The sequence below is a fragment of the Saccopteryx bilineata genome, chromosome 3 (assembly GCF_036850765.1).
Source record: "Saccopteryx bilineata isolate mSacBil1 chromosome 3, mSacBil1_pri_phased_curated, whole genome shotgun sequence".
In the NCBI taxonomy this organism is placed as follows: Eukaryota; Metazoa; Chordata; class Mammalia; order Chiroptera; family Emballonuridae; genus Saccopteryx; species Saccopteryx bilineata.
This window is the reverse complement of record NC_089492.1, coordinates 284,993,722-285,019,765: the sequence shown is the minus strand read 5'-3', so window position 1 is coordinate 285,019,765 and position 26,044 is coordinate 284,993,722. Positions and strand designations below refer to the sequence as shown.

The following is a 26,044-nucleotide window of genomic DNA, read 5'->3' as shown; positions in this document are numbered from 1 at the left end:
TCCAGCCCCAAGTTGAAACTGCCGCTTTTGAAAACTCACAGGAGCGTCTCGGCTCCCCATCACCTGACCAATCAGGGAGGCCGGATCGGGCCCCGCCCCCGACCGGCCTCACGTAGGGTGGGCAGGGCGGGACTCCAGGCGGCACAGGTGGCGGCCCGGGGCGCTGATCTAGGGCTTCCGGGCGGTGAGTGCGGGAGTGGCGGGGTCGGAGATTGGGTGGTGATGGGGAAGGGCTCGGTAGGGGGCCCCGTGTGTGACCCCGCGGACGGTTCGGGGGCCGCGATGGGAAAGATGGATTCTACTGTTAAGTGCGAAGGTGGGCTGAGTCTCCCTTTCCTGGGGGTCCCGCCCTGGTCCGTCGGCGTCGTCTCTGGGGCTTTTGCTGCCCTAGCCTCTCTTTTGGATGTTGCTTTCCCGTTGCATTTGCACGGCTTTTAGCTTCCAGAGCGGGGCTGCGGCCCGGGGAGGGCACTGCAGGCTGTCCTCTTTAAACCCGTGCGAAATCGGAGACCCTTGTAAAGGCCCTGAGTCTCCGAACACATGGGGGCGGGCCCCGGGACTCCCGGTCCCGCGGATCTGGCTGTTTGGCCCCCTTGTACACAAGAGCCCTCCACAGAGTCGTCCGTATTCACATGTCCTCTGTCACCCCTTCCCTGCGGGGCATATGTGAGGGGTGGGGTGTCCACAGGTGAGAGGTGTGGCTGGGAGGGCTGGGGCAGGGTTTCTGAGGGTGGATGTCAGACTGGACCCAGGGTTAAAAAGGGATTAAGTGTACGAGGGTGACCTGCTGTTCGGGGTAGTCTGGGTTTGGGGACCTCAGGGGAGTGGGAAGCCCCTTCCCATAGCCTGCAGAAACTCCTTCCAGGGCATCTGTGTTTCCCTGAGCCTGGATACCTGGTTGGAGGGGGGCAGGGGCAAGGCTGGGAATAGGAAGAAGCAGGGCTTCCCAGGCTTTTCCACTCTGCTGGGGAACGTCTGGCGTGACCACGGACCCTGGAGCTAGACTTGGGTTCAAATCCTGGCTTTGCCACTTGCTGGTTGTGTGACTTAACTTCTCCCGACTTCAGTTTCTTCCTTTGTAAAAAGAAAGGGAAATAGGAAAGGTGGGCAGAAGAAACAGTCCCTTCAGAAGCCTGGTTTGTGTTGGATTCACAAGTTATAACACTTTACTTTGTAGAATTGCCCTAATTGTTTTTCTGTAAGTTAAACGGTTCTTAATTCCATAGTTCAAGTTGTTAATGGGGGATTGCTGTCTTTTGGCATATAAGGAGACACACTCTGGCCAGATTAATAATAATTGGCATTTATTGCATGCTTACTGTGTGCCAGGAACTATACTAAGATTTAGCATGCATGATCTCATTTAATTCTTACAACAACCTTATGAGGTAGATACTGTTATCATCTCTGTTTGGCAGATGAGGAAACTGAGGCAAGAAGAGGTTAAATAACTTGTTTGAGGCTGCATAGTTAGGGAGCATTAGAGTCAGGGGGATTTGAACCCAGGCCTCTGCATCCACAGCCCTATGTCATGCTGTCTTGGTAGCAGAGCTGAGCCTGGCACTCAGCCTGGAGGTCACTCTGTAGCCCAGGAGTCAGTGACACCCGCTGTGGGAAGCCAGACTCTAGCGCCTGTGATGGTGGAGACCAAGGACCTGGCACAGCTGCGGCAGCTCAACCTAGAGCTTCTGAGGCAGCTGTGGGTTGGGCAGGATGCCATGCGGCGGTCAGTGGCCAAGGCAGCCTCAAAGGTGAGTCTCTATTGTAGGAACTTCCAGAGGACTGAGGGTGGGGTGGGGGGGTGGGGGGACTGCTAACCCTCAGGCCGGAATTCAGACTGCCAGGGTCATCTTGCGCAGTGTACCCATTTTATTGATAAGGGAACTGAGGTCCAGCAAGGGAAGGGACTGGCCTGGGACACTGCAGAGGCTGTAGCAGGAATGAGGACCCAGGCCTTTATACCTAGGATGTGCCAGCTGGGTGGGTGGCTGGGTGACCTGGCCTCTCTGTTCTAGTCAAGACTGGACTCCAGCAGCAGCAACGACTCAGAGGTGCCGTTGTCCCAAGAGATGTCCTCAATGGCCCCAAGAGCCTCCTGCCCACAGGATGCCAATCAAGGTGACCCGTGTGACATGTCCTGTCCTGACGGGGCCAGCTCTCGGGTGATCTCTTTCCTACCTGCCAAGTGCCAATACCAGGAGTCCCTGAGCCCCCTGAGGTCTTCTGTGGCACCATTGCTGGCCACCTCAGACTCGAATGCCCCAGAGCAGTCAGCAGAGCTGGAGGCACAGGCCCTGAGGTCCATCCTGGATCAACAAAGCAAGCTATCCAAGGTAATGCGGGAGAGTGGGGCATCCATTGATGGGAGCTTCCTTGAACCTCAGTTTCCCTGTCTGACAGATGCACTCGTGGGCAGCCTCTGTCCAAGAGATACTGTGAAGCATGTCCAGCTCAGCCTGAGTGCTGGATAAGTGGTGGCTGTTAGTTTCTCAGACAGCACTTTGGGGAAAAGGTGATGAGCCCCATTATACAGATGGGAAGACCAAGGCAGAGGCCGTACTTATTCAAAGTCATACAGAGGAGGGCAGGGGCCAAATGCTTTATCTTTCAGTTCCCAAGCCATCAGCTGAACCCTGGGGCCCATGACAATGTGAGAGTTAAGACATGGCCTCTTTCCCTCCCCCCAAGCTGGAGCCTCCTTTGGGCTGGGCTTGCTGTCCTAACTACTTTTCTCTTTACCCTGTCAGCCCAGAGTGAACTTCAACAAGGAGTCTCCAGTGCCTGAGAGGAGCTGGCGCCTCAGACCATACCTGGGCTATGACTGGATCGCAGGTGTGGCCCGTCCCATGCACATACCTTGCCTGGGGGAGGGGGGTTGGAGGCCCTAGCTTGCCCACGCACCGGCCTGAACCCCCACCTGGTGCCGCTGCAGGGTATCTGACCAGCCTGCTCTCCTTGGCGAGCACCTTCTGTACCATGTCTTCCTGTCAGTCCCGGCACAGTGACAGGTACAGAGATGGTGCTCAATGCCTGCTTGTCTGGGTTCCCCTATTTTTCCTCCAGCCCCCCTCACTCCTCTAAATTCCAGACTTGTGTACCTGGCTATCTTCTGTATGGCACATTAGATGTCTTAGATTACTTTCATATCAAAAATCTGGGTCACAATTTTCTTTGCACCTGTAGTCTTTCCTATCTTTGTCAATAGCAACTCTAGATACCTAATAATTGGTCAGGTCATGACCTTGGGATCAACCTTGATTTTCATCTCTCTAGCTCATTAGCACATCCTGATAGGCCTGCCTTCAACATATTTCTAGCATCTGACCACTTTTCTCCACCATGATGCCTATAGTCACCTCCTAACTGGTGCCCTTGCTCCCCCTCACCTTATAGCAGCCAGAGGGAGAGTTCTATAAAAATACATGATTGATCTGATTGTGTCACTTCTAGTCCCTGAGCTCTCTACTGGTTTTGTAGCCCCATCTCCTCCACTCTCATCTCGCACTTCCTTCCAGGAACTTTCACCTCTGGGCTATTTCTCAAATGCCCTTCTGCCCCAGTGCCTTTGCACCTGCTTTCCTTCTGGCTGGGATGTCAACATGGCTCCCTTCCTCTTTTCAGGTTTCTGCTCAGGTGTCACCTCAAAAAGGCTTCCCCTGGCACCCTTGCCCTATCAAGCTGGGTTCCCTGACTCTTACTTCTTGGCAGGTTGTTACCATTCACTGTTATATCACGTGGGTTTTTTTGGTGACTAGTCTGTCTGTTGCCACCATATTAGTTTGTAAGCCTCATGAGTAGGGATTTTGTTTAGTTCACTGATCTTTCCCCAGCACACAAAGCAGTGTCTGGTCTCTATCAGGGCTCTGTAAATATTGTTTGCATGGACAATTGGATATGCGTCAGGGTAGACGAACACTGAGACAAAACCAGCAGTCACAGTGAGTGGAGGGCCCTGTAGGCCTATGAGGCCTGGTGGGGGCAAAGCAGGTGGACTGAGTGCCAGCGCCGAGTGTCCTCTAAGCCTTGGCCAGTGACCACACAGCAGATCCCATGCTTTACCCCCTGCAGGGTCTCTGGACAATAGGTCGCCCATCAGCAGCAAGCCTGATGCCTTCTTCTCGACGCTGCAGGAGTTCCGGGAAGCCAACAAGGAAGAGTGTATTCACCGTGACCCTGAGTGAGTAGGGCGGGTAGCGGCGGGCAGGCAGCTCAGGGACCCTGTCGCCAGCCTGCTCACCGCTGTCACTCTCACAGACCACAGTTCCTAGGCCCGCAGGAGAGCGGTGGTGCTGACGAAGACCATGAATGTGAGTGCAAACCCTGGCAGGCTGTCCCAGAGCCCCGCCAAGGTCGTGGGTGCCTGGAGAGGCAACTGGGGTGTGGGGACTGAGAGGGGAGACCTGGTGTCGGGACAGGGTGGGGCAGGCCCTAGGGTGGGGGGAGCTGAGGCCTGGCCTCGTGGGAATCGGGTTGGCCCTGTGTCACCTCGCCTCCCAGCAGCCTTCATTTCCTTCTCAGCTACCTCGTTTTCCATATGCCCCCACTCCCACATTCTCTCTTCCCTGCACCTGTGTTGCCTGTGGTGGGGGGGGTCCCAGCTCAGTCACATGAGCGCACAAGTCTTTGCTGTGGGTTTGCATGTGCAGCGTGCACTGTACATGCATACATGTGTGTAAGGGGTGTTCATGGGAACGTGTGTATGTGATTACAAATGTGGGCATGTACATGTGTGTCCACGAATGTGACTAAAGCCATGCTTCGTGTTTGCACACATGACATTTCCACAGGTGAAGGCACGAGCCTGTGTGTGGGTGTGTGCACACGTGTGTCATGCTTGAATAGAAGTGTGTGCCCCATGTTTAGTATGTGAACACAAGTCCATGTGCATGCTCTGTGTGGTACACATGTACATACCTGTGAGTAGGGGGCGGTTTGAGGGCCGGTGGGCCTATGTGGTTGGTGACAGCAGGGACCCTGGGTCTGGGACCCTGGGCTGAGGGGGACTGTTACGTCTTATGGGCCTCCCAGGTGTGTACTGTTACCATGTCAACCGGCGCCTGTTTCTGGTGCCTTCGAACCCTGGCATCCCCTGCCGCCTGTGTAGAACACCACGGGACCAGCGGGGCCCAGAGACCCTGGCGGAGCCAGCACAGGTCAGGTGAGTGGCCAGAGCAGGATGACACCGGGAGGCAGTGGCTCCTGAGGAGGGAGTCAGAGCCTGGGGCCTCCCGGTTTGGGGGGGTGGAAGATGGGCCTGGGGCTGTGTCCCCACGACAGCCAGGGGGCCTTGGCAGCCATGCCACCACTGTCACCCTGTCCAGGGTCAGCATCCCACACTCCGTCCTGGACCCCCCGCACCAGTACCGCATTCACCGGCGGAAGAGCTTTGACACCTCCGACACGCTGGCCCTGCCCCGGGTGAGCAGCCATGCGGGGCCTTGGGGGGGGGATGAGTGGCGGGCTGCCCCATCTGGCTCAGGTTCCCAGGTGGAGCCTGAGGCCTAGAGAAGGCCAGGGACTGTGCCAAGGCCTCACAGCAAGCCTGTGCCCAAGGAGGGTGAGCACCTGGATCTTGTTCAGGCCAGGCCACTCGGGTCGCCCGTGCCCTGCCTGTTCCCTGGTGTCCAGGACTAGTGTCTGCCCACATGTACATGGGCCCTGTCCTGTCTGTTCAGCTCTGTGAGCTGTGCGCAGTCCTCGGGAGGATTGTCTCACGGGGCCCCACAGCAGCCGAGAGCGCAGGCTCTGCGGCTGTCCCACATTACAGATGGGGACACTGAGGCTGAGGAGAGATGATTTGTCCGAGGTCAGCCAGGTGGACAAGCTGGAATTTGAACCAGGTCCTTATGTTTTTTTGGGTTTTTTTGTTTGTTTGTTTGTTTTTTACAGAGACAGAGAGAGAGTCAGAGGGATAGATAGGGACGGACAGACGGGAACGGAGAGAGATGAGAAGTATCAATCATTAGTTTTTCGTTGCGACACCTTAGTTGTTCATTGATTACTTTCTCATATGTGCCTTGATCGCGGGCCTTCAGCAGACCTAGTAACCCCTTGCTCAAGCCAGCGACCTTGGGTCCAAGCTGGTGAGCTTTTGCTCAAACCAGATGAGCCCGCACTCAAGCTGGCGACCTTGGGGTCTCGAACGTGGGTCCTTCCGCATCCCAGTCCGACGCTCTATCCACTGCACCACCGCCTGGTCAGGCTCCTTTTGTTTTATAGTACCCCTCATAATGTCCTTTGTGTGCTCTGGATAGGAAGGGGTGAGTGGGGACCCCAGCCAGTCCCAGTTGAGGCAGGGGGAGCTGGGTCTGGGGGCAGGAGAAAGGATGCCAAGGAAAATCGGTTTGCTTGTCTGTAAAATGGGCACAACATCCGTTCTCAGGTTCGTGTTGTGAAGTGGGGCAGTTCAGTGACTCAATACCGGTCAGCAGCGTGGGCAGAGCCCGGCACTCAGGAAGTGCTCCATCACTGTCCTCCGCCTCCCTCCTCCCATCTCGGGTCAGGGCCAGGGCCTGGGTCAGCAGGGTTAGGAAAGGGAGGCCCAGTGGGTAGACATAGCCCCCTGTTCTCAGTCTGCAAGGGATACCATGACAGATTGTGGGGAGCCTTGCCCCAGGGCAGGTGCCTTAACCCTTTATTCTCCACAGCATTGTCTGCTAGGCTGGGATATTCTCCCCCCAAAACCCGAGAAAAGCTCAGGCCCCAAGAGCCTGGACCTCTGGTCCTGTGTCGCCACCGAAGCCCAGCACCAGAAACTTTCGGCTGACTCTTCCCATCTGGTATGATCTGGGGTGGCCTGGGAGGGACCGATGCCCTGGGAGGGACCGATGCGCTGGGAGGGACCGATGCCCTGGGAGGGACCGGTGCCCTGGGAGGGACAGATGCCCTGGGGCAGGATTGGGGCGTCTCCCCATAGGGGCCCATCCCTGTCTTCTGGTCCTGGCCCAAAGCACCCTTCCAGGCTCCAACCCTCCCCACTGTGGCTGCCCCCTTCCCCTCAAGGAGGTGACCTCACCTCTAAGGTTCAGGAGGGGATGAGGCTGGTACTGGGTAACCAGCTCCCAAAGTAGCCCCCTCTGATACCTCCTCATTCACCATCTAGGCCCTGCCAGTGCAGATCTCACCCCCAACCCGAGCTGGTCCAAACCCCAGATGCTCTGACCCTGTGCCCCGTTGCTGAAGCCCTGAGGACTGGCTATTTGGAGGAGGACAGTGTCTCTGCCATCGCCTCTAGCCTATCCCCTGTGGCAGGGGTGCCCATGAGACGGGAGCCCTGCCTGGCCTCAGCTGGAGGTGGACTCAGGCCCCACCCTCTGAGGTCGGGCAGGTGGGTGTAGGCCCAGGTCTGTCTCCTTCCTGAGTTCAGAAGCAGGGGAGATTATAGGGTGGGAGGCAAAGACATTCTGTGACCTTTGGAAATAAAGCTCAGCATTGTCTGCTGCTCTAGATTTCCATGTGTGCTGGATCTGTCCTGCTTATGCCCTTAGAGCCTAGCAAGTGCTCTGGCCTTGGCCAGCACCCCCTCACCTGGTGAGGACGCTTCCGACAGCCTGTGCTGGGTGGGCAGACCCAGTGCCCTGAGCATGGCTTCTGTGCAGCTGGCCTTCCAGGTGGGGGTGAGGGTTCCATGACAGGCTGAGGTCAAGGGCAGTGTTGGAAAGCCATCTCAGTAAGGGGTTTGAGGTCTAAGGCTGTCCCTTGTAGATGAGGCTGAGGTTGTCACAGTGGGGAGTGAGTGAGTGTTCCCTAACACTAGGGTCCATTCATATAGGGGGTCCTTTGAAGTCCCTGGGCCAGATTGACTTCTCTTCCCCTCTCTAGCCCAGCCCTAGAAGCCATGGGCGATCCAAAGGGATCAGATGGGGAAACTGAGGGCTAGGCAGAGAGCTGGAGGCAAGGTAGACAGAGAACCCAGATCTCCTTCCCTCCTAGATTAATGAGCAGGACCTGTCTTTCCCTCCATAGGTTGAATGATATGAAATTTCTGTTATTCTAAGATAAAAATGGGGAACTGAAGCCCAGACAAAGCTTTGTGTTTTTTCTGAGGTTTCTCAGTGTAGAATGGTGGATCTAGGGCTGTGGTCTCCATGGTTTCCACCAAAAGCCTGTGAAGCCGTAGAAGCCTTCCTCTTCCCATCATGTGCAGCACATGTATTAGTCAGGATAAGCAAGGTTATGCTGCAGTAACAAGCGAACCCCCAGATCCCAGTGGTTCCACATAAAAGCTTATTTCTTGCTGACTTGCACACTACCTTTCCATCATATGTCACAAGAGGTCTCTGGTTTTTTTTTTTAATTTTTTATTTATTGATTTGAGAGAGAGAGGAAGGAAGGGCAGAGAGAAGCATCAGTTTGTTGTTCCACTTATTTATTCATTCATTGGTTGGGTTTTTTATTTTCGTTTTTTTTGTTTGTTTGTTTGTTTTTTGAGAAAGAGAGGAAGGGAGAGAGACAGGGACAGAGACAGAGAGAGAGAGAAGGATCGACTCGTTGCTCCGCTTAGCAGTGCATTGATTGGTATGTGCCTTGACTGGAGGCTGGACTGGTAACCTCGGGATCGTGTCAACAATGCTGCACTCAAGCTGGTGACCTTGGGTTTTGAATCAGCTACCTCAGTGTATGATCCAAACTATACATGTCTGTGGGCAGATTCTATAGCAAGTCATGGTTTGCCAGTAGATTCCAGGGACCTGAGAAACAAAGTCTCTTCACCATGTAATATTTTAACTTTTTAGAGAGACAGGAAGGAGAGAGGGAGGAGAGAGATGAGAAACATCAACTCATAGTTGTATTACATTAGTTGTTCATTGATTGCTTCTCATATGTGCCTTGACCGAGAGTCTCCAGCAGAGCCAGTGACCCCTTGCTCAAGCCAGCAACCATGGGGTCATGTCTATGATCCCATGCTCAAGCTGGATGAGCCAGTGCTCAAGCTGGTGACCTTGGGGTTTCAAACCTGGGTCCTTAGCATCCCGGGTTGACACTATCCTCTGCCACCACCAGTCAGGCCATATATAATACTTTAAAATTAATTTTTAGTTGTGTAAAATATATATAAAAATTTACCATTTTTATATTTACAGTTCAGTGGCATTAAATATATCCACATTGGTACAATCGTCACCACCACCATTCCCAGAATTATTTCGTTTTGGAAAACTGGAACTTCATACCCATTAAACAACTCCCCATTCTCCTCCTAACCCCTGGCAGCAACCTTTCTACTTTTCTGTCTCTGAACTTGACTACACTAGGGACCTCATATAGGTGGACTCATGCAATGTTTATCTTTTTTTTTTTTTTTTTTACAGAGACAGAGTCACAGAGAGGGATAGACAGGGACAGACAGACAGGAACAGAGAGATGAGAAGCATCAATCATTAGTTTTTCATTGTACATTGCGGCCCCTTAGTTGTTCATTGATTGCTTTCTCATATGTGCCTTGACTGCGGGCCTTCAGCAGACTGAGTAACCCCTTGCTTGAGCCAGTGACCTTGGTTCCAAGCTGTTGAGCTTTGCTCAAACCAGATGAGGCCGCACTCAAGCTGGCGACCTCGGGGTCTCGAACCTGGGTCTTCGGCATCTTAGTCCCATGCTCAATCCACTGTGCCATCGCCTGGTCAGGTGTGTTTATCTTTTTTGACTGGCTTATTTCACTTAGCATAATGTCCTTAAGGTTTATTTATGTTGTAATGTGTCAAAATTTTTTTTACTTTTTGAAGCTGAATAGTAGTATTTCCTTATATGGACCGACCACGTTTTCTGTATACGTTCATCCGTGGTGGACACTTGGGTTACTCCCACCTATTGGTTATTGTGCCTAGTGCTGCTCTGAGCATGGGTGGGCACATACCTCTTTGAGCCCCTGCTCTGTTATTTTGGTTAAATAACCAGAAGCAGAATTGCTGGGTTATATGGTCTTTCTGTGTTTAATTTTTCAAGGAACCATTGCTCAGCGAGTCCTCACTGAATGTCTTAGGTTCTGCAGCTTTAAATGGAACAAGTATAATGAAACCAATTTTACCGCAGGCTAATATATAATATAAACGAGAGATGAGTGTCTGTGGCGTCTCATCAGCGTAATAACAAAATGACCTTGAGTGGCACGACATTATTCTAGGACCTGCTGTGCTGTACAGCAGCCACACCACTACCTCCCTGCCAGTAGCGCCAGAGGGTTTCAGTTTCTCCCCGTGTTTTCTGCTAGTGTGATAATAGCCATCCTCGTGGGTGCAAGGGTATCTCACTGCAGTTTTGGTTTGCATTTCCCTGATGATCAGTGATGTCGAGCATCTTTTTAGGTGCTTGTAGGCCATTCCCTGTCTTCTTGGGAGAGATGTCTACTAAAGTCCCATGCCACTTTGTGAATAGGGCTGTGTTCTTGTCCCACGTTTTTTTTGTTTTGTATTTTCTCTTTCTGAAGCTGGAAACGGGGAGAGACAGTCAGACAGACTCCCGCATGCGCCCGACTGGGATCCACCCGGCACGCGCACCAGGGGCGATGCTCTGCCCACCAGGGGGTGATGCTCTGCCCCTCCGGGGCGTCGCTCTGTTGCGACCAGAGCCACTCTAGCGCCTGGGGCAGAGGCCAAGGAGCCATCCCCAGCGCCCGGGCCATCTTTGCTCCAATGGAGCCTCGGCTGCGGGAGGGGAGGAGAGAGACAGAGAGGAAGGAGAGGGGGAGGAGTGGAGAAGCAGATGGGCGCCTCTCCTGTGTGCCCCGGCCGGGAATCGAACCCGGGACTTCTACACGCCAGGCTGACGCTCTACCACTGAGCCAACCAGCCAAGGCCTCTTGTCCCATGTTTAATTTTAACTCGTAAGAGCCTGTGGGCTCTCATCCAAGTACTAACCAGGCCCACCCCTGCTGAACATCCGAGATCACATGAGATCAGGCACATTCAGGGTGGTATGGCCGTAGACTGGGAGTCAGTGATCTTATTAGGAATGCTTTGGCCAGAGAATTCTTTAGTCTGGAAGCCTTTTCTCAAATAAAAATGACAGAACTTAAAGCTGAGACTAGTGTTTAAATTCAGCTGATGCAGAACAAGATAAAAATGTTTTCCCTAAAAGGCCAGTGGCTTCCCTGGAAGGGCAGTTCTGAGAATTTACTAAGTGTCTGTCCTTTTGGCTTTTAGTCAGCTCCACGTGCAGGAAGTCACAGCCCAAGGTATCCGGGCTGCGTCTCATCAAACCTGGAACGCCACCAACCGAGAGAGTCGCCCAGACTTCGTGCACACCTGGGAAAAGTGCTGACGCAAGGGCCGTGCGATAAAGCTAACTTCAGAGACATTAGGATATGAAGGAATTAGCATCTTAGAATTAATGAAACGCAGAAGGTCTTAAGCCTGAGAACTCGAGTCTTTGTATACTGATTCTGGGCTCTGTGCACCCCAGTGGACCCCTCCTTGGGAGCGGCTGGAACAATCGGCTGGAGTGGGGAGACAGCCACCTTGGCCTGATTGTTGTGGCCGTTTGGCCTGCACACGCTGCAGGAAGACAAGCTGTCTTGCCCGTACCTTGACCCCTCCCAGCTGCTCCCCTCTGTGTGACTGTGACTGCTACAGTAGGGGGACTAGACTTTCAAACCTGAGGCCCCAAGAATGCAGGTCACAGGCAGAGAGGCCCAGAACAGGTGTGTCTTCCAGCAATGCCTCATTCAGCCTGCACCTGCCCCTCCCGACTGTCCGTGAATGTCACCACTGCTCTCTCAGGTCCCTGCAAGCCTTTCCTAATTCTCTGGTCCCTTCCCTCCCTCTCACCTGGGAGTGTAGGCTCTCTTCCTGCCCCCACCTTCACCCCTGCAGCTCCTACTTGCCTTCTGTCTTTCCAGAGGCTTACCTGGCTGCCTGGGCCCTGGCCCATCCCACCCCATCACCCCGTCTCACGCTCCACCTCCCTGCACGTCTCAGTCTCAGCCCTTACATATTATTAAGTTACTAATCGGGAGACTCATTGCTTAGTGTCCCCTCCCCTACTAGGATTTAAGCTTCACCAGCAGAAGTGGTATTTTGTTCTTGGATTCCCCACCCACCTCGTTTCCTCTGAAGTAGTGGCTAAACTTTCAGGTTTTGGCTTCTTCCTCTAACCTGGCTTCCCTCCTGCGCCACAAAGGAGATGGAAAGGATGCTTTAATTTCTCTGAACCCAAGGAGCCTTGTGGTTGGGCACACACCCCAGTACAGTATCCATGCTCCTTCCCCTCCTCCAAATCAATAGTGTTTTGTTTCTTTTTTTTTTTGTATTTTTCTGAAGTTGGAAACGGGGAGGCAGTCAGACAGACTCCCACATGCGCCTGACCGGGATCCACCCGGCACGCCCACCAGGGGGCGTTGCTCTGTTGCAACCAGGGCCATTCTAGCACCTGAGGCAGAGGCCACAAGGCCAACCTCAGTGCCTGGGCCAACTTTGCTCCAGTGGAGCCTTGGCTGTGGGAGGGGAAGAGAGAGACAGAGAGGAAAGAGGGGGAAGGGGTGGAGAAGCAGATGGGCGCTTCTCCTGTGTGCCCTGGTCGGGAATCGAACCCAGGACTCCTGCACACCAGGCTGACGCTCTGCCACTGAGCCAACCGGCCAGGGTCTTTTTTTCTTTTTTTTTTGTCTCGTCTAAGTATATAGCATAAACCTCAAAGGAAAAAAGCAAGATCACCTATTTCTTCCAAAATTGATATCTTGTGCTCATCATTTAGAAATAAGAACAGCCAGTTGGCTCAGTGGTAGAGCGTCAGCCTAGCGTGCGGAGGACCCAGGTTCGATTCCCGGCCAGGGCACACAGGAGAAGCGCCCATTTGCTTCTCCACCCCTCCGCCGTGCTTTCCTCTCTGTCTCTCTTCCCCTCCCGCAGCCAAGGCTCCATTGGAGCAAAGATGGCCCGGGCGCTGGGGATGGCTCTGTGGCCTCTGCCTCAGGCACTAGAGTGGCTCTGGTCACAACATGGCGACGCCCAGGATGGGCAGAGCATCGCCCCCTGGTGAGCAGAGCATCGCCCCATGGGCGTGCTGGGTGGATCCTGGTCGGGCGCATGCGGGAGTCTGTCTGACTGTCTCTCCCTGTTTCCAGCTTCAGAAAAATGCAAAAGAAAGAAAGAAAGAGAGAGAGAGAGAGAGAGTGCAAAAGAAAGAAAGAAAGAGAGAGAGAGAGAGAGAGAGAGAAAGAAAGAAAGAAAGAAAGAAAGAAAGAAAGAAAGAAAGAAAGAAAAAGAAATAAGAACAGAGGGAGTCTGATTCTCCGTTGCCTGTATCGTAGCATAGAAATAGGACCCATGGCCCTGGCCAGTGGCTCAGTGGATAGAGCATTGGCTCAGTGTATGGACGTCCTAGGTTCGATCCCCCGTCAGGGCACACATGAGAAGCAACCATCTGCTTCTCTTCCCTCCGTCTCCCCATCCTCTTTTCCTCCTGCAGCCAGTGGCTTGATTGGTTCAAGCATGACCCCAGGTGCTGAGGATAGCTCGGTTGGTCCAAGCATCAGCCTCAGGCACTGAGGATAGCATGGTTGATTCTAGCATTGACCTCAGATGGGGTTGCTGGGTAGAGCCCAGTCGGGATGGATGTAGGCATCTGTTTATCTTCCTTCCTCTCACCTACCAAAAAAAAAAAGAAAGAAATAGGACCCCACCCAGATCATTCATTCATTCATTCATTCATTCACTCGCCATGTGTTTAGCAAGTTCCTGTTGTATGCCAGGAACTGTTCTACCAGGATTTTTTCTTTTCTTTTTTTGTATTTTTCTGAAGTGAGAAGTGGGGAGGCAGAGAAACAGACTCCCGCATGCACCTGACTGGGATCCACCCAGTATGCCCACCAGGGGACGATTCTCTTCCCATCTGGGGAATTGCTCTGTTGCAGCTGGAGCCATTCTAGTGCCTGAGGCAGAGGCCATGGAGCTGTCCTCAGCACCCAGGCCAACTTTGCTCCCATGGAGCCTTGGCTGTGGGAGGAGAAGAGAGAGACAGAGGAAGGAGAGGAGAATGGGTAGAGAAGCAGATGGGTGCTTCTGTGTGTCCTGCCCGGAAATCGAACCCGGGACTTCCACACGCCATGCTGACACTCTATTGCTGAGCTAACCGGCCAGGGCCTGCAGGCACTGTTCTAAGCTCTGCAGATGCAGCGGTAAACCAGACAACAGTGACAGCAGGCAGCCTCCTGTTGCTAGTGCTGGGACGTGGAGTGAAACAAGCCAACACAGACGTGTCAGGTGGCACTAAGTGCTGGGGAGACACCAGAGCAGGGCCTGGCCGCCTCTTCCCTCTCCCGCATCTCACCTGCATGCCTCACAAGTAAGGCTCTGGCTGAGGCTCTTGCTGGTCCTTAACGCCTGCTGACTCTCCCTGGCCTCAGAGCCCACGCACACTGCACCCTCTTCCTCTCGCCGACTCCTGCTCAGGCCTCGGCTTCCGTGTCTGCTCCTCACAGGCCTTCCCTGAACCCTGAACCCCCCTCCCCTGGGGATCTCACTGGGGAGCTAAGGCACCCTGAGTGTGGGCCCTGCCTCTGCTGACCCAGCCTATCCTCTGTGGCACTCACTGGTACGAGCCTTAGGGGCGGGAGCTGAGCCTGTCTCGTCCTTAGTGCTATCCTACTACAGCACGTGGCATAGGATTGGTGTTCAATAAACAGACATTGGATGAATGCTTCAGTGAATGAGCCCCTAGGTCTGGGGAAATTAGAGGCCACATGGCTCTGGGACCTGCAGCGTGGCCCAGGAATTTGGCACCATGGGCTGTAGCTGCTGTTTTTCAGTGTGTCATGTCCTATGTCCTATGTAGTGTGAAATCATGGAGGTTTGGGAGGGGAGTGGGAGCTGATGGGCAGCTGTGACACCTCCCTCCTGGAAATAACTACATACTTGTCATCAGCTGCGAGCCCCAGTCCCTTGAGTGCAGATGGGGAGTGTGTAGAGTAACAAACACTAGCTAGCCTCCCAAGGGGCCCTTCCAGCTTCCCAAAGAGCAGAAGAATCCCGATGGCCATCCCGGAGGGTGAGTCCCTGGAGCGGTGAGTGGCCACAGCTCTCATGCCTGCATCCCCAGGGAGGTGGACCATGCACGGCCCAGGAAAAAGAACAAGGCATTTTCCAGAATTGTTTCCCCATGTGCCGTTTGAATGTAGCGTTCTGATGTTCTGAAAATTCACAGCACTTTTGTGCGAGGAGAGTTAGGTGCCAACCCCAGAGCCAGGCTCGGCCAAGCTTGCTGGTCCCCATGGAGTGCCGCCTCAGAAGCCTGATCCAATAGAGGGGCACGGAGCGCGGCTTCTGAGAGATCGGGGTCCTCTAGGTCCCCCGAGCTGGCTGCTTCCTGACTGCAATCTTGGGCACATTGGCTGACCTCCCTGTGGCTGGTTCTTGTCATCTGCCAAGGGAGATAATGCCAGGGAGAGGTGAGCCAGGGCAGGCGCGAGTTCTGCACAGGGGCTGACCCCAGAAGAGGGCGATAAGCGATAAGACATCACAGTTGTCATCAGCTCTTCCTGTCCCCACCCCACCGTCATACCTGCCTTCTCTGAATTCACTCTTGCTAACACCTCCCCTGGGGAGATAAGAGGGTACTGGAAACAGAGTGTCAGTATCAGGTACATTGATATAAAGATTTGCCTCTCTCCCAGCTCCTTGGTTGAGGGTGGGGGCTGTTGCTAAGGGCCATGGCAGTGAGCAGAAAGCAGTCTTTTCATCGGGTTATGGTGACCAGCAACTTAGCGGTGCGAGGTAGATGGGCTGAGGCTGTGCAGGAAGTCATAAGGGGGAAACCCGGGCTTCACCATTCCATCTGTGACTGTTGGAAGTGGCATGAGGTTGGGTCTCAGCGACTGGGCACCTGATGGTGGCTTAGGTGGTCTTTGGGGATATCCCCTGTCATGGCAACAGACTTAGCCCTGACCACAGTACTCTTAGGTCCTCTTTGTGGCTAAGGGTGGCAGGGCTTCTCTCCCCACCCCCAGGAACTCCAAGTACAGCCTCTGAAACTCAACAGAGACCCCTCTGCCTCCTTCCAACCCCACAGGGCACCAGGGGACGCAGGCGCTATAGGCACCTGCTCCCAGGGCAGAGACTGTTCTAGGCCATCCGGGGCTGGGGACCAATTGGATCTCAGCTGGGACAGAAGGGGAGGGAGGCTTTGAGAATTTTCCCGATCTCATACCCGATGGGGGTGGGGTGTCCTTCCTGCCTCCAGGGTGGGGGGATTAGAGAACGATCTCATACCCGATGGGGGTGGGGTGTCCTTCCTGCCTCCAGGGTGGGGGGATTAGAGAACGATCTCATACCCGATGGGGGTGGGGTGTCCTTCCTGCCTCCAGGGTGGGGGGATTAGAGAACGATCTCATACCCGATGGGGGTGGGGTGTCCTTCCTGCCTCCAGGGTGGGGGGATTAGAGAACGATCTCATACCCGATGGGGGTGGGGTGTCCTTCCTGCCTCCAGGGTGGGGGGATTAGAGAACGATCTCATACCCGATGGGGGTGGGGTGTCCTTTCAGCCTCCAGGGTGAGGGGATTAGGGAACGGCAGCCCAGGGGGAGCCGCAGCTGCCCCTTCTTCCCAGTCCCAGTGAATTCCGACAACTGCCCCTCGCTCTTCTTGGCAGAGTCTGGCAGGAGAGAGAGAAGCAGTGTGAAGGAACGCCCTCCCAGGTCTGTGGGCTCAGTGCCCGCTGTGTGGGCGGAGCGCTGGACCTGGGGCTGCCGGCCCGGGCTGCAGGGCGAGTCAGTGACGCTCTCTGGACCTCAGTTTCCCTCATCTATTAAATGGGGACTATAACGCTACTTACCGTATAGGGGTGCTTTTAGGGGTAGGTGAGACAATCAGGTAATGACATACACGCTCAGTGCAGCAGTTGGCACTTAGTAAGTACCTAATAAATGAAATATTGTTTATTATTTGGAAATGAGGGGCCATGTGTTTACTGTGAGGTGGGGGTCCTGTCTGGGGAGTCGACTTCACCTGCCTGAAACCATGAGGGATGAGAGAAGGTGAGGGGGAAGTTTCGCCAGTTTCTCTAGTGAATGATTGATGAAGGCCTGGGCCCCGTGTCCCTGCTGGAGTGCAGCCCCGCAGCCCGCACGCCTGGGCCCCGTGTCCCTGCTGGAGTGCAGCCCCGTAGCCCGCACGCCTGGGCCCCGTGTCCCTGCAGGAGTGCAGCCCCGTAGCCCGCACGCCTGGGCCCCGTGTCCCTGCTGGAGTGCAGCCCCGTCGCCCGCACGCCTGGGCCCCGTGTCCCTGCTGGAGTGCAGCCCCGCAGCCCGCACGCCTGGGCCCCGTGTCCCTGCTGGAGTGCAGCCCCGTCGCCCGCACGCCTGGGCCCCGTGTCCCTGCTGGAGTGCAGCCCCGTAGCCCGCACGCCTGGGCCCCGTGTCCCTGCAGGAGTGCAGCCCCGTAGCCCGCACGCCTGGGCCCCGTGTCCCTGCTGGAGTGCAGCCCCGTCGCCCGCACGCCTGGGCCCCGTGTCCCTGCTGGAGTGCAGCCCCGCAGCCCGCACGCCTGGGCCCCGTGTCCCTGCTGGAGTGCAGCCCCGTCGCCCGCACGCCTGGGCCCCGTGTCCCTGCTGGAGTGCAGCCCCGTCGCCTGCACACCTGGGAGGGGCTGGTGGGCTGGCAGGTCAGAGCAGCCCTGCTGGGCTGGACTGGGCTAGGAGGGTCAAGACCTGGAAACTTTTCGGGTTCTTCCAGGAATCCTTGGGTTCGAACTCTGGGCACATGTGACAGTGTGTGCCACAGCCTGGGGGTGGGGGGAGCAGGCGGAGACTGGGGGGGTTCACACAGGCCTCCGTCTGTCCCCTCCTCATGTCGGCCTTCAGGAACTATCGTCCAGACCTTTCCTCGCTCTCCCTGCCTGACTACATGCACTCCCTGTCCACCCGCTCTGCCCTGGGCCAACTGGTCAGCCTGCATCTTCCTGTGTCCCTTGTCCAGGGTCAGGAGGGCTCATCAGTCTAACCTTGCAGGGCTGGGCCTTCTGAGGGGCAGAGGCTGCTCCTCCGAGGGCCCCAGCCCATGGGTGCTCTCAGGAGACTCGGTGGCCTCCAGCATTGGGAAGAGCGGTCTCACTCCTGCAGCCGATTCATGGTGGCCCTAAAAGACAGGTCTTCTCAAACCCTTGAAATGTGATCTTAATCGGAATAAGGGTCTTTGCGGAGATAATTAAGGTAAAGATCCCAAGATGAGCTGAGCTCATCCTGCATTCAGGAGGGCCTCAGCTTCAATAGTGGGTGTTCTTTTTTTATTTTTTTGTATTTTTCTGAAGCTGGAAACAGGGAGAGACAGTCAGACAGACTCCCGCATGCGCCCGACCGGGATCCACCCGGCACGCCCACCAGGGGCGATGCTCTGCCCACCAGGGGGCGATGCTCTGCCCCTCCGGGGCGTCGCTCTGCCGAGATCAGAGCCACTCTAGCGCCTGGGGCAGAGGCCAAGGAGCCATCCCCAGCGCCCGGGCCATCTTTGCTCCAATGGAGCCTTGGCTGCGGGAGGGGAAGAGAGAGACAGAGAGGAAGGAGGTGGGGGGTGGAGAAGCAAATGGGCACTTCTCCTGTGTGCCCTGGCCAGGAATTGAACCCGGGTCCCCCGCACGCCAGGCCGACGCTCTACTGCTGAGCCAACCGGCCAGGGCAATAGTGGGTGTTCTTAAAAGAGATAGAAATATAGGGGGACAACATGGGGAAAGGGTGTGACAACAGCGGAGAAAGGGTGTGATGACAGCAGAGAAAGGATGTGACGACAGCGGCACACCGAGGGTGGCTGGCAGCCCCCAGAGGCCAGGACAGAGGCATGGAACAGTCTCCCCCTCAGAACCTCCAGAAGGAACCAATCCCGCCAACACCCTGACTTCAGATTCCTGGCTTCTAGAACTGTGAGAGAATGCAAAATTGCAAAATCTACGTTAAAACCATAACCTGAGTAACCCCAACATGTTCTGGTATTAAGAGATAAGGGCTTTAAAAGGTGATCGAGTTAAAACGATGTAATCTAGCATGACTGGTGCCCTTATAAAGACAGGCACTTTGGCCTGACCTGTGGTGGCGCAGTGGATCAAGCATTGACCTGGAAATGCTGAGGTCGCCAGTTCAAAACCCTGGGCTTGCCTGGTCAAGGCACATGTGGGAGTTGATGCTTCCTGCTCCTTCCCACCTTCTCTCTCTCTCTCTTTCTCTCTCTCTCTCTCTCTCTTTTCTCTATAATGAATACATAAATAAATAAAAGTAATTAAAAAAAAGAAGACAGGCACTTTGGACTCACGCAGATGGGCGGTGGAAAGACCATGTGAGGACACGGAGCGAAATGATGGCCATCTGCAAGCCAGGGAGAGAGGCCTCAGAAGGAGCGAACCCTGCTGACGCCTTGGTCTCAGGCTTCCAGCCTCCAGGATTGTGGCTGCCTGTTTAAGCTGCCTAGTTTGTGGTCCTCTTCTTACAGCAGCCTGAGCAGACTGGTGCACCCTTCATGCCAGAAAATTTCCTGTGGGGCTTGAGGATGCGGGAGGAAGCTGGGGGGAGGGAACGTGTACTATCCCCCAGCCCCTGATGCCTGAACCCCAAAGCTGTCCTGGACCTCATTTTTCTTACTGTACGTGTGGGTTGCTTTCCCATCCAAACCAACCTCATGTGGAAGAGGGGGCCAGTGGGGGGTGGGGTGGACAGCAGACAGGCCTGAGGGCAGGGCCCATACCCACATGCCTCTGTCGCCACCCCACCCCCAACTCTCCACCAAGCTGGGACTCAGCCTAGCTGCTCTAGGGGGTCTGGTTAATCTGGTATCTGATACATCTTGGGACTTTTTAGTCCTAGGGATTTATTTATCCCCAGAGTATACATCACTTAAGACAACCAGGAAGATTTATGTTGCCCTTGTTATATGCCATGTGCTATTCTAGGAGTGCTACATTACTTAACTCTGAGTTCTCTCAACCACCTGTGAGGGAAAGTTATTATCCCCATTTTACAGATGAAGAAGTTGAGGCACAGAGAGGGTAAGTAATTTGCCTAAGGCCACACAGCTAGTGTGCAACCAGGCTAGAATTTGAACTCAGACCACAGTGAACTCCAGAGTCCATGCTTCTAACGTGTATCATGTGACCCTCAGTGACAAATGTCCTGGTATTTCTTTCCTCCTGGGGCTGCCTTTGGATTGGACTCCTGTTTTCCTGGGGAGACTGCTCAGTGGGGAATGCTGGCCAAGCCTGGGCCTGTCTGTGGCCCTCACACCAAGTGACACTGGCAGTCACCTCCCTGCCCTGAGTTTTACTCTTTCCCTGATGGTAGTGTTGCTGCCCATGCCATTGCAAAGCTGGGCAGATTCTTTGTGCTTTGCTGATCATACCATCCTTGCACACAGCGTGAGCACACACACCCTCACATACTTACACACAATCTCTCACACACCCTGTGTATACACACCCTCACACACCTACATGTGCCTGTGGGATTGCGAGAGTACGTGCCTGCTCACACACCCTTGCACATTGCGGGCACACCACCTCACACATACCCCCTCACACTCACCCTTCCTCACAGACATCCTCACATGTGTGCACACACACGTACGCACACTCACACATGTACGCACACTCACACACGTGCTGCAGGAGGCCCTGTCATTGTCGTTGTGGCCCCAGCACTTAGTCATCTAACAACACCCCAAGGGACTGTGTTTCTTTCATGGAAGCCGACGTTTGGCTTTTCTTTTACTGAGATCTTCTCACTCAGTTTCTCTGTCTCACTTTTCATTCTGACTGGGAAGGATTTTTTTCTCTTTCTCTCTCTTGTGGTTTTGACAGCGCCAGTGGCTGTAGCTCGAACCCTGCGCCTCCCGGGGCCACCTCGGGCCTCTGCGATGTGTCACTCTGCGGGCACAGGGCCAGGACCACTCTGCTTGTCAGCCCTGCCGCCACCCAGCCCTTCGTGAAGCCAGAGGTGGAGAGGAAGGAAGGATGTGCGAGGAGGAGAAGTGATGTCACGGCACGGGTCTGGGGTTGTGGACAGACCCCGGGACCCTGAGTGTGTCATTCAGCCTCCTTGGCTGGGAGTTTCTATGAGCGATTCAAGAAGTGCTTGGGAAAACAGAATGCTGATGCTGTAGCAGAGAGCCCGCCGCCGGGGCGGGGGGGAGGGGACACGGGGACTCGGGGTCACCAGCTGACACAGCTTTCCCAGGCTTGCTGACACCTGCCTGCCCCAGATATACTGCCCCTTCCCCTGCACTGCACTTGGGGTCCCGAAAATGGCCTCTACCCCCTTCCCTGGGTGCTGGGCAGGGGCTGCAGCCTCCCCGACAGCCTCGTGAAGCCCAGGAAGTCTGAGAGCAGCCCCTGGAGAAGGCGGCCCCTGCCGGTTGCGAGACTTCTCAGATCTCAAGGCCGAGGGCTTCCCTCTTCCTTTCAAAGCCGTTTGGAGTTGGGAGAAGGGGCACGGGGCAGCGTGTTAGTCAATGGAATAGCAAGAAATTGTGCTTTCTTCCGATGTGACTGACACTCTACAGTTCGTCTCTCAACTCCATTCCACATCTGTAAATGGGCTAGTGTGATGCCTACCTTGTGGAATGGGGGAGAATACATGAGCCCAGGGAGAGAAGGCTATTATAGACTGAGTTGTGTCCCCCAACGTCCTTATGGTGAAGCCCCAACCCCCAGGGTGACTGTATTTGGAGGCAGGCCTTTTAAAAGGTAATTGAGGGTAAATGAGGTCATGAGGGTGGGGATTTAATCTGATAGGACTGTGTCCTTAATAGAAGAGGAAAGAACATGAGGGATGGGGTGAGGACCCCGACAAGGTGGCCATCCGCAATCCCAGGGGAGCAGGAGTTCAAGCTGCCGGCACTTTTGATCTTGGACTGCCAGTCCCCAGAACTGTGAGAAACGAGTTTCTGTTGTTTAAGGCACCCAGCCTGGGGGATTATGTTAAAACAGCAATAGCAAACTAATACGGGGGGCTAGTATTATGACCCCTGGCATGCACACAAAACTGCACCGTAAATGGTGGTCAATGTTGTTGGGAGAGAATTCTCCCTGGTGTTTCTACACGTCTTTTTTTTTTTTTTTTTTTTTTTTTTAAACATTTTTTTAAGATTTTATTTATTCATTATAGAGAAGGGGGAGAGAGAGAGAGAGAGAGAGAAAGGGGGAGGAGTTGGAAGCATCAACTCCCATATGTGCCTTGACCAGGCTAGCCCAGGGTTTTGAACCGGCAACCTCAGCGTTTCCAGGTTGATGCTTTATCCACTGCGCCACCACAGTTCAGGCCTCTACACGTCTTATGTCAGCTTTTGTCCTGGACAGAGATAGTATCTCCGTGTGGGTTAGGGGACAGATTTATTTACCTTCCAGGACGGTAGGGTCTCTTCCCCAACACACACCACCCCATGGAGATTTGCTTCTCGTCCAGGGTAATAAAATCAACATCTTCTCAGGGCAAACCTTGAGCAGGCTGTCTTATGAGATTAGGGGTCTCTTAAACTGTGACACAGCTCACCTGAATCTATGGAAGTGTGGCAAGCCAAACTAGTTGCTTGATAATTACTATTATTATTAACTCAGGATGGTTCTATTCATTAAATCAACAACTATTTATTGTGCCAAGCCCTGAGGACAAAAAGCACTGAAGAAATAGACAATAATTCTTCATCTCTGTGTATGGCTGGATCCTGACTAGGTGGTCACATATTTAGAAAAGATTCCTGATCTCTGTTTTTGTAGGAATCGGGCAGTGAGTATTCGAGAGCTTCCTGTGTGCCCAGCACAGTGCTAAGATTCATCATCTTTAATCTTTGCGCACCTGTGAGAAGTGGGAGGCCCAGGGAGAGATTGACCAGCTTGGTCCAAGTGTTAGTACCTGTGGCAGTGACAGGTGGGATTTGAACCCAGTTCTGGCTGACTTTTCCAAATGCGTTTGTCTGAAAAAACACCTGGTTACCTCTGGTTACATTTTTAGGCTTTTCTTTTCTTTTGAATTTGATGCAGTGCTAGCATGAACCAGGTTTTCTGTGCGCTGTTCATTTTAATCTGAGTCCCGGGGGAGTCAAAGAGGACCCAGCTGCTTTGAGGATAAGCTGCACTGCCCTCAGGGGTGAGCTCTGCATGGGGCCCTGGGACCTGGTCATTCTGAAATCAGGGGCCCCTTCAGGGAAGGATGCAGGCCAGGGAGAGCTACAAGGCAGGTTTAAAATCAGGGGTTTGAGATGACTCATCTGCGGCTATTTATTACCCGTCTCCATTTCTCGGTCTGATTGGGCTGCTCCAGGGCCAAGCCTCCTTGCTTCTGGGTGCTGAGTAAGCAGCCCTAACCATTCTGCCCGCCTCTGGCCTCATGTGGAGCTCTCCCTCCTCGCCCTCAATAACACTCGGGCCCCTTGGGGCTGCTGGAAGTTCCCCCCAACTGCCCTCATCCAGGTCTTCCCAGCAGCCGCTTGTCCTTTCTCCCCAGCTTGCTCTTCTTGAAGTCTCAGCACTTATGTCACCTCCTCAGGGAAGCCCTCCCTGACCACCATCCCCACCCATCACAATCTGGTGAGGTGGCCTTTGCCATGTGCTTCAACAGCATCTGCCCTCCCTCTTTAATGGTCACCAGTGGGTAATTCATTAATTGCCCCACTCCCCCATCTCAGCTGAAGGCAACTCCATCCTTAGGGATTCCCAGGCCAAACCCCTTCAGCTGTTCTCAACATGTCTGTTAGCAAATTCTGTCCATTGTGCCTTTAAAGTCCACACAGACCCGGCCCCTTCTCCCCTCTTCCACTGCTCCCTCCTGTTCTGAGTGTCTATGACCTTTCCCCTGAATGCTGCAGTCAAAAGTCAGGTTATGCTTGTCCCTTGCTCACAGCCCCCCGAGTGGCCCCCATCTCACTCAGTAAAAGCCAAAGTCCTTACAGTGACCACAGCCCTGTAGGACCCTCCATCGCTCCCCCACTCACCCCAGCTGTCTCAGTCCCACCTCAGGACCTTTGCACTGGCTGTTCCGTGCTGCCACCCACCCATCCCCACTCCCTACCCCATCTGCCTGGCTCTCTCTCTCCCTTTCTTCATGTCTTTGCTCAGGAGTCACTTCCTCTATAAGATCTTTCCTGATCATTTCATTTAACGTTACATCCCTCTACCCAGCACACCCCTTCTCCTATGTTTCTCTTCCCTTCTAACACACGTGTACTTTACCCATTGATTTTATTTGTTGTCTGTCTTCCCATCACTAGAATGGAAACTCTTCAAAGACAGGGAGTTTTGAGCCTTGCATTCACTGATGTATATCCCCAGCATGCGGTCTGGGGCCTGGCACCTACACACCTGTAACGTCTAATGAATGAATGAACAATAACAGTCTGGATGCACTCCTCAAACAAGTGGAGAAGTTCCTTTTATCCGAATATTTTTGTTCCCATAGGTATATCAGATTTGGGTCCTGGCAGAGTTGCAGGCCTTGGTGGGCGGCCACCTCTCCTTGACATGCCACACGAGTCATCACAGCCTCTGGAGCACAGCAGGGAAGGGACCTCGGGGCTGGGAACCCAGTAGCGGCCACCTGGACTTGTGGATGCCGTTTCTCTGTTTGGCTGTGTTTAATTGCTCCTAGTGAGCTGGGAGGCCTTGGCTCAGAAAGAATCCTGGTCCCTTGTGCAGGGTCCTTTCAGGCCAGGGCAGTGGGTGCTCTAACTGTTCCCAAGCACAAGGGCTGCTTGGCTGTTGTGGCTGCAGAGACCGATGGGACGTCAGGGGTCGGGAGCAGCTGTCCTGGTTAAACGCTGCACGCCCAGACACGCACGCACACACATCTATGGCAGCACACAGGCACGTCCCAGCCCTGGGCACCTGCCCTGCAAACGCCACCTGGAAACGGTCCTGCTGTTTGGCCAGAGAGATACTGGGGAAATGTCTTGGCAAGGATAGAAAAGGGGTGTGTCATCTGCCCTGCGCCCATCTCCTGGGGGGGGGGGGGTCCTGTGTATCCTGGGCTGACCTTTGACTTATATTTCAAAGGCCTACTAGTTAGCTGCAGTGTCACCAGCACATGGCCAGACTTCAGTCTGCAAGGGTCAAGCTAAGTCGGTGGGGAAGGGGTCATAGTCTGGATCCTCTGGGCTCTCACACTCTGGGCCACCTCTTACATATACCAGAATCTGGTTAATAATGAGTAGGAAAGGCTGTGGGTGAGAACTGTTGGTATTTCTCAGCCCAGACAGGGTCCCAGCCTGTAGGTGGAACCCATGAGTCTACAGAATAAATAAGGCCTGAGTTAGGGCTATGCCTCAATTTCCCCAGATCTTGGGGGTCCCATTCCTGGTGAGCCCCAAGTCTGACCAGGCTTTAAGACCTCTTGACTCCTATCTAGAGGGAGAGAAGATCCTGGGGGTTGGGGTGACCCTACCCCAGCAGCATGGAAGGACTGAGGGGGAAAATCCAAAGGGGATCTTTTGAATGAACACACCTCGATGGGCAGCTCCTGCTGGGAACGGCCCTCCCTCGCTGGGGTGCGCCTACCTCCCACTCGTGATGACAGCATGGATGATGGCGGGGATGTGCGGGCTACCGCTCTGTTCCGGGTTTCACTTTCAGAGCGGTGTCTCCACACTCTGCCACTGGAGGGAGCCCCAAGAGGCAGGGCTGGTGGTTACCATGCTGGCCAGGGCCCCTGGCCTTGGTCATTTAGTCATCTCCAAAATATACATTAAGCCAAGCCCCATGAACATCAGTGGACAGGCCAGATAGTCCCTGCCCTCATGACCTCCCGTCCTAGGAGGAAGGTTGGGGTACGGCAGGCAAACAGTTTCAGAAAGTGCTGTGATATGTCCCTGGAAAGGAACAAGCAGGGTGAGGTGATAGAGTGGCAACATCAGCTTGGGCAGCCAGGAAAGGCCTCTTTGAGGGGTTTTCATCTGAGCCAACACTTAAAAGAGAAAAACAGGCAGCATTGAAAAAAAAATTTTTTTTACAGCTTTATTGAGGTATAATTGACATATGATGAAGTTTACTTATTTAAAGTATATAATTTGATATGTGTTGGCATATAAACACATCCAACACCACCAAGATAATAAACATATCTATTACCTCAAAGATTTCTGTGGAAGGGGC

The 26,044-nt window shown here is 54.1% G+C and overlaps 1 protein-coding gene across 6 annotated transcripts; it reads left to right on the top strand.

Moving 5' to 3' along the window:
* The first annotated feature begins 68 nt into the window (after positions 1–68).
* MIIP (migration and invasion inhibitory protein) lies at positions 69–12,231 on the top strand. Of its 6 annotated transcripts, none has more exons than XM_066270418.1 (10): positions 69–184; positions 1,523–1,751; positions 2,021–2,333; positions 2,748–2,832; positions 4,069–4,177; positions 4,255–4,307; positions 5,029–5,158; positions 5,322–5,418; positions 6,648–6,779; positions 11,139–12,231. In XM_066270418.1, the coding sequence occupies exons 2-10, from the start codon at positions 1,714–1,716 to the stop codon at positions 11,301–11,303; spliced, it is 1,122 nt and encodes a 373-aa protein (XP_066126515.1). In that variant the 5' UTR covers positions 69–184; positions 1,523–1,713; the 3' UTR covers positions 11,304–12,231. The 6 variants fall into 6 exon arrangements, with proteins under 6 accessions (XP_066126515.1, XP_066126509.1, XP_066126511.1 ...); XM_066270412.1 differs by having other exon boundaries at positions 2,016–2,333; positions 11,139–12,228; XM_066270414.1 differs by lacking the exon at positions 11,139–12,231 and adding an exon at positions 7,103–7,562 and having other exon boundaries at positions 2,016–2,333.
* The last annotated feature ends 13,813 nt before the right edge of the window (positions 12,232–26,044 follow it).

Excerpts from the sequence above, each read along its gene's own strand:
- MIIP (XM_066270412.1), top strand. The coding sequence starts at position 1,527 with ATGTCATGCTGTCTTGGTAGCAGAGCTGAGCCTGGCACTCAGCCTGGA. Across the intron at positions 1,752-2,015 it reads TGGCCAAGGCAGCCTCAAAG|TCAAGACTGGACTCCAGCAG; the intron begins GTGAGTCTCTAT and ends TCTCTGTTCTAG. Across the intron at positions 4,178-4,254 it reads TGTATTCACCGTGACCCTGA|ACCACAGTTCCTAGGCCCGC; the intron begins GTGAGTAGGGCG and ends TCACTCTCACAG.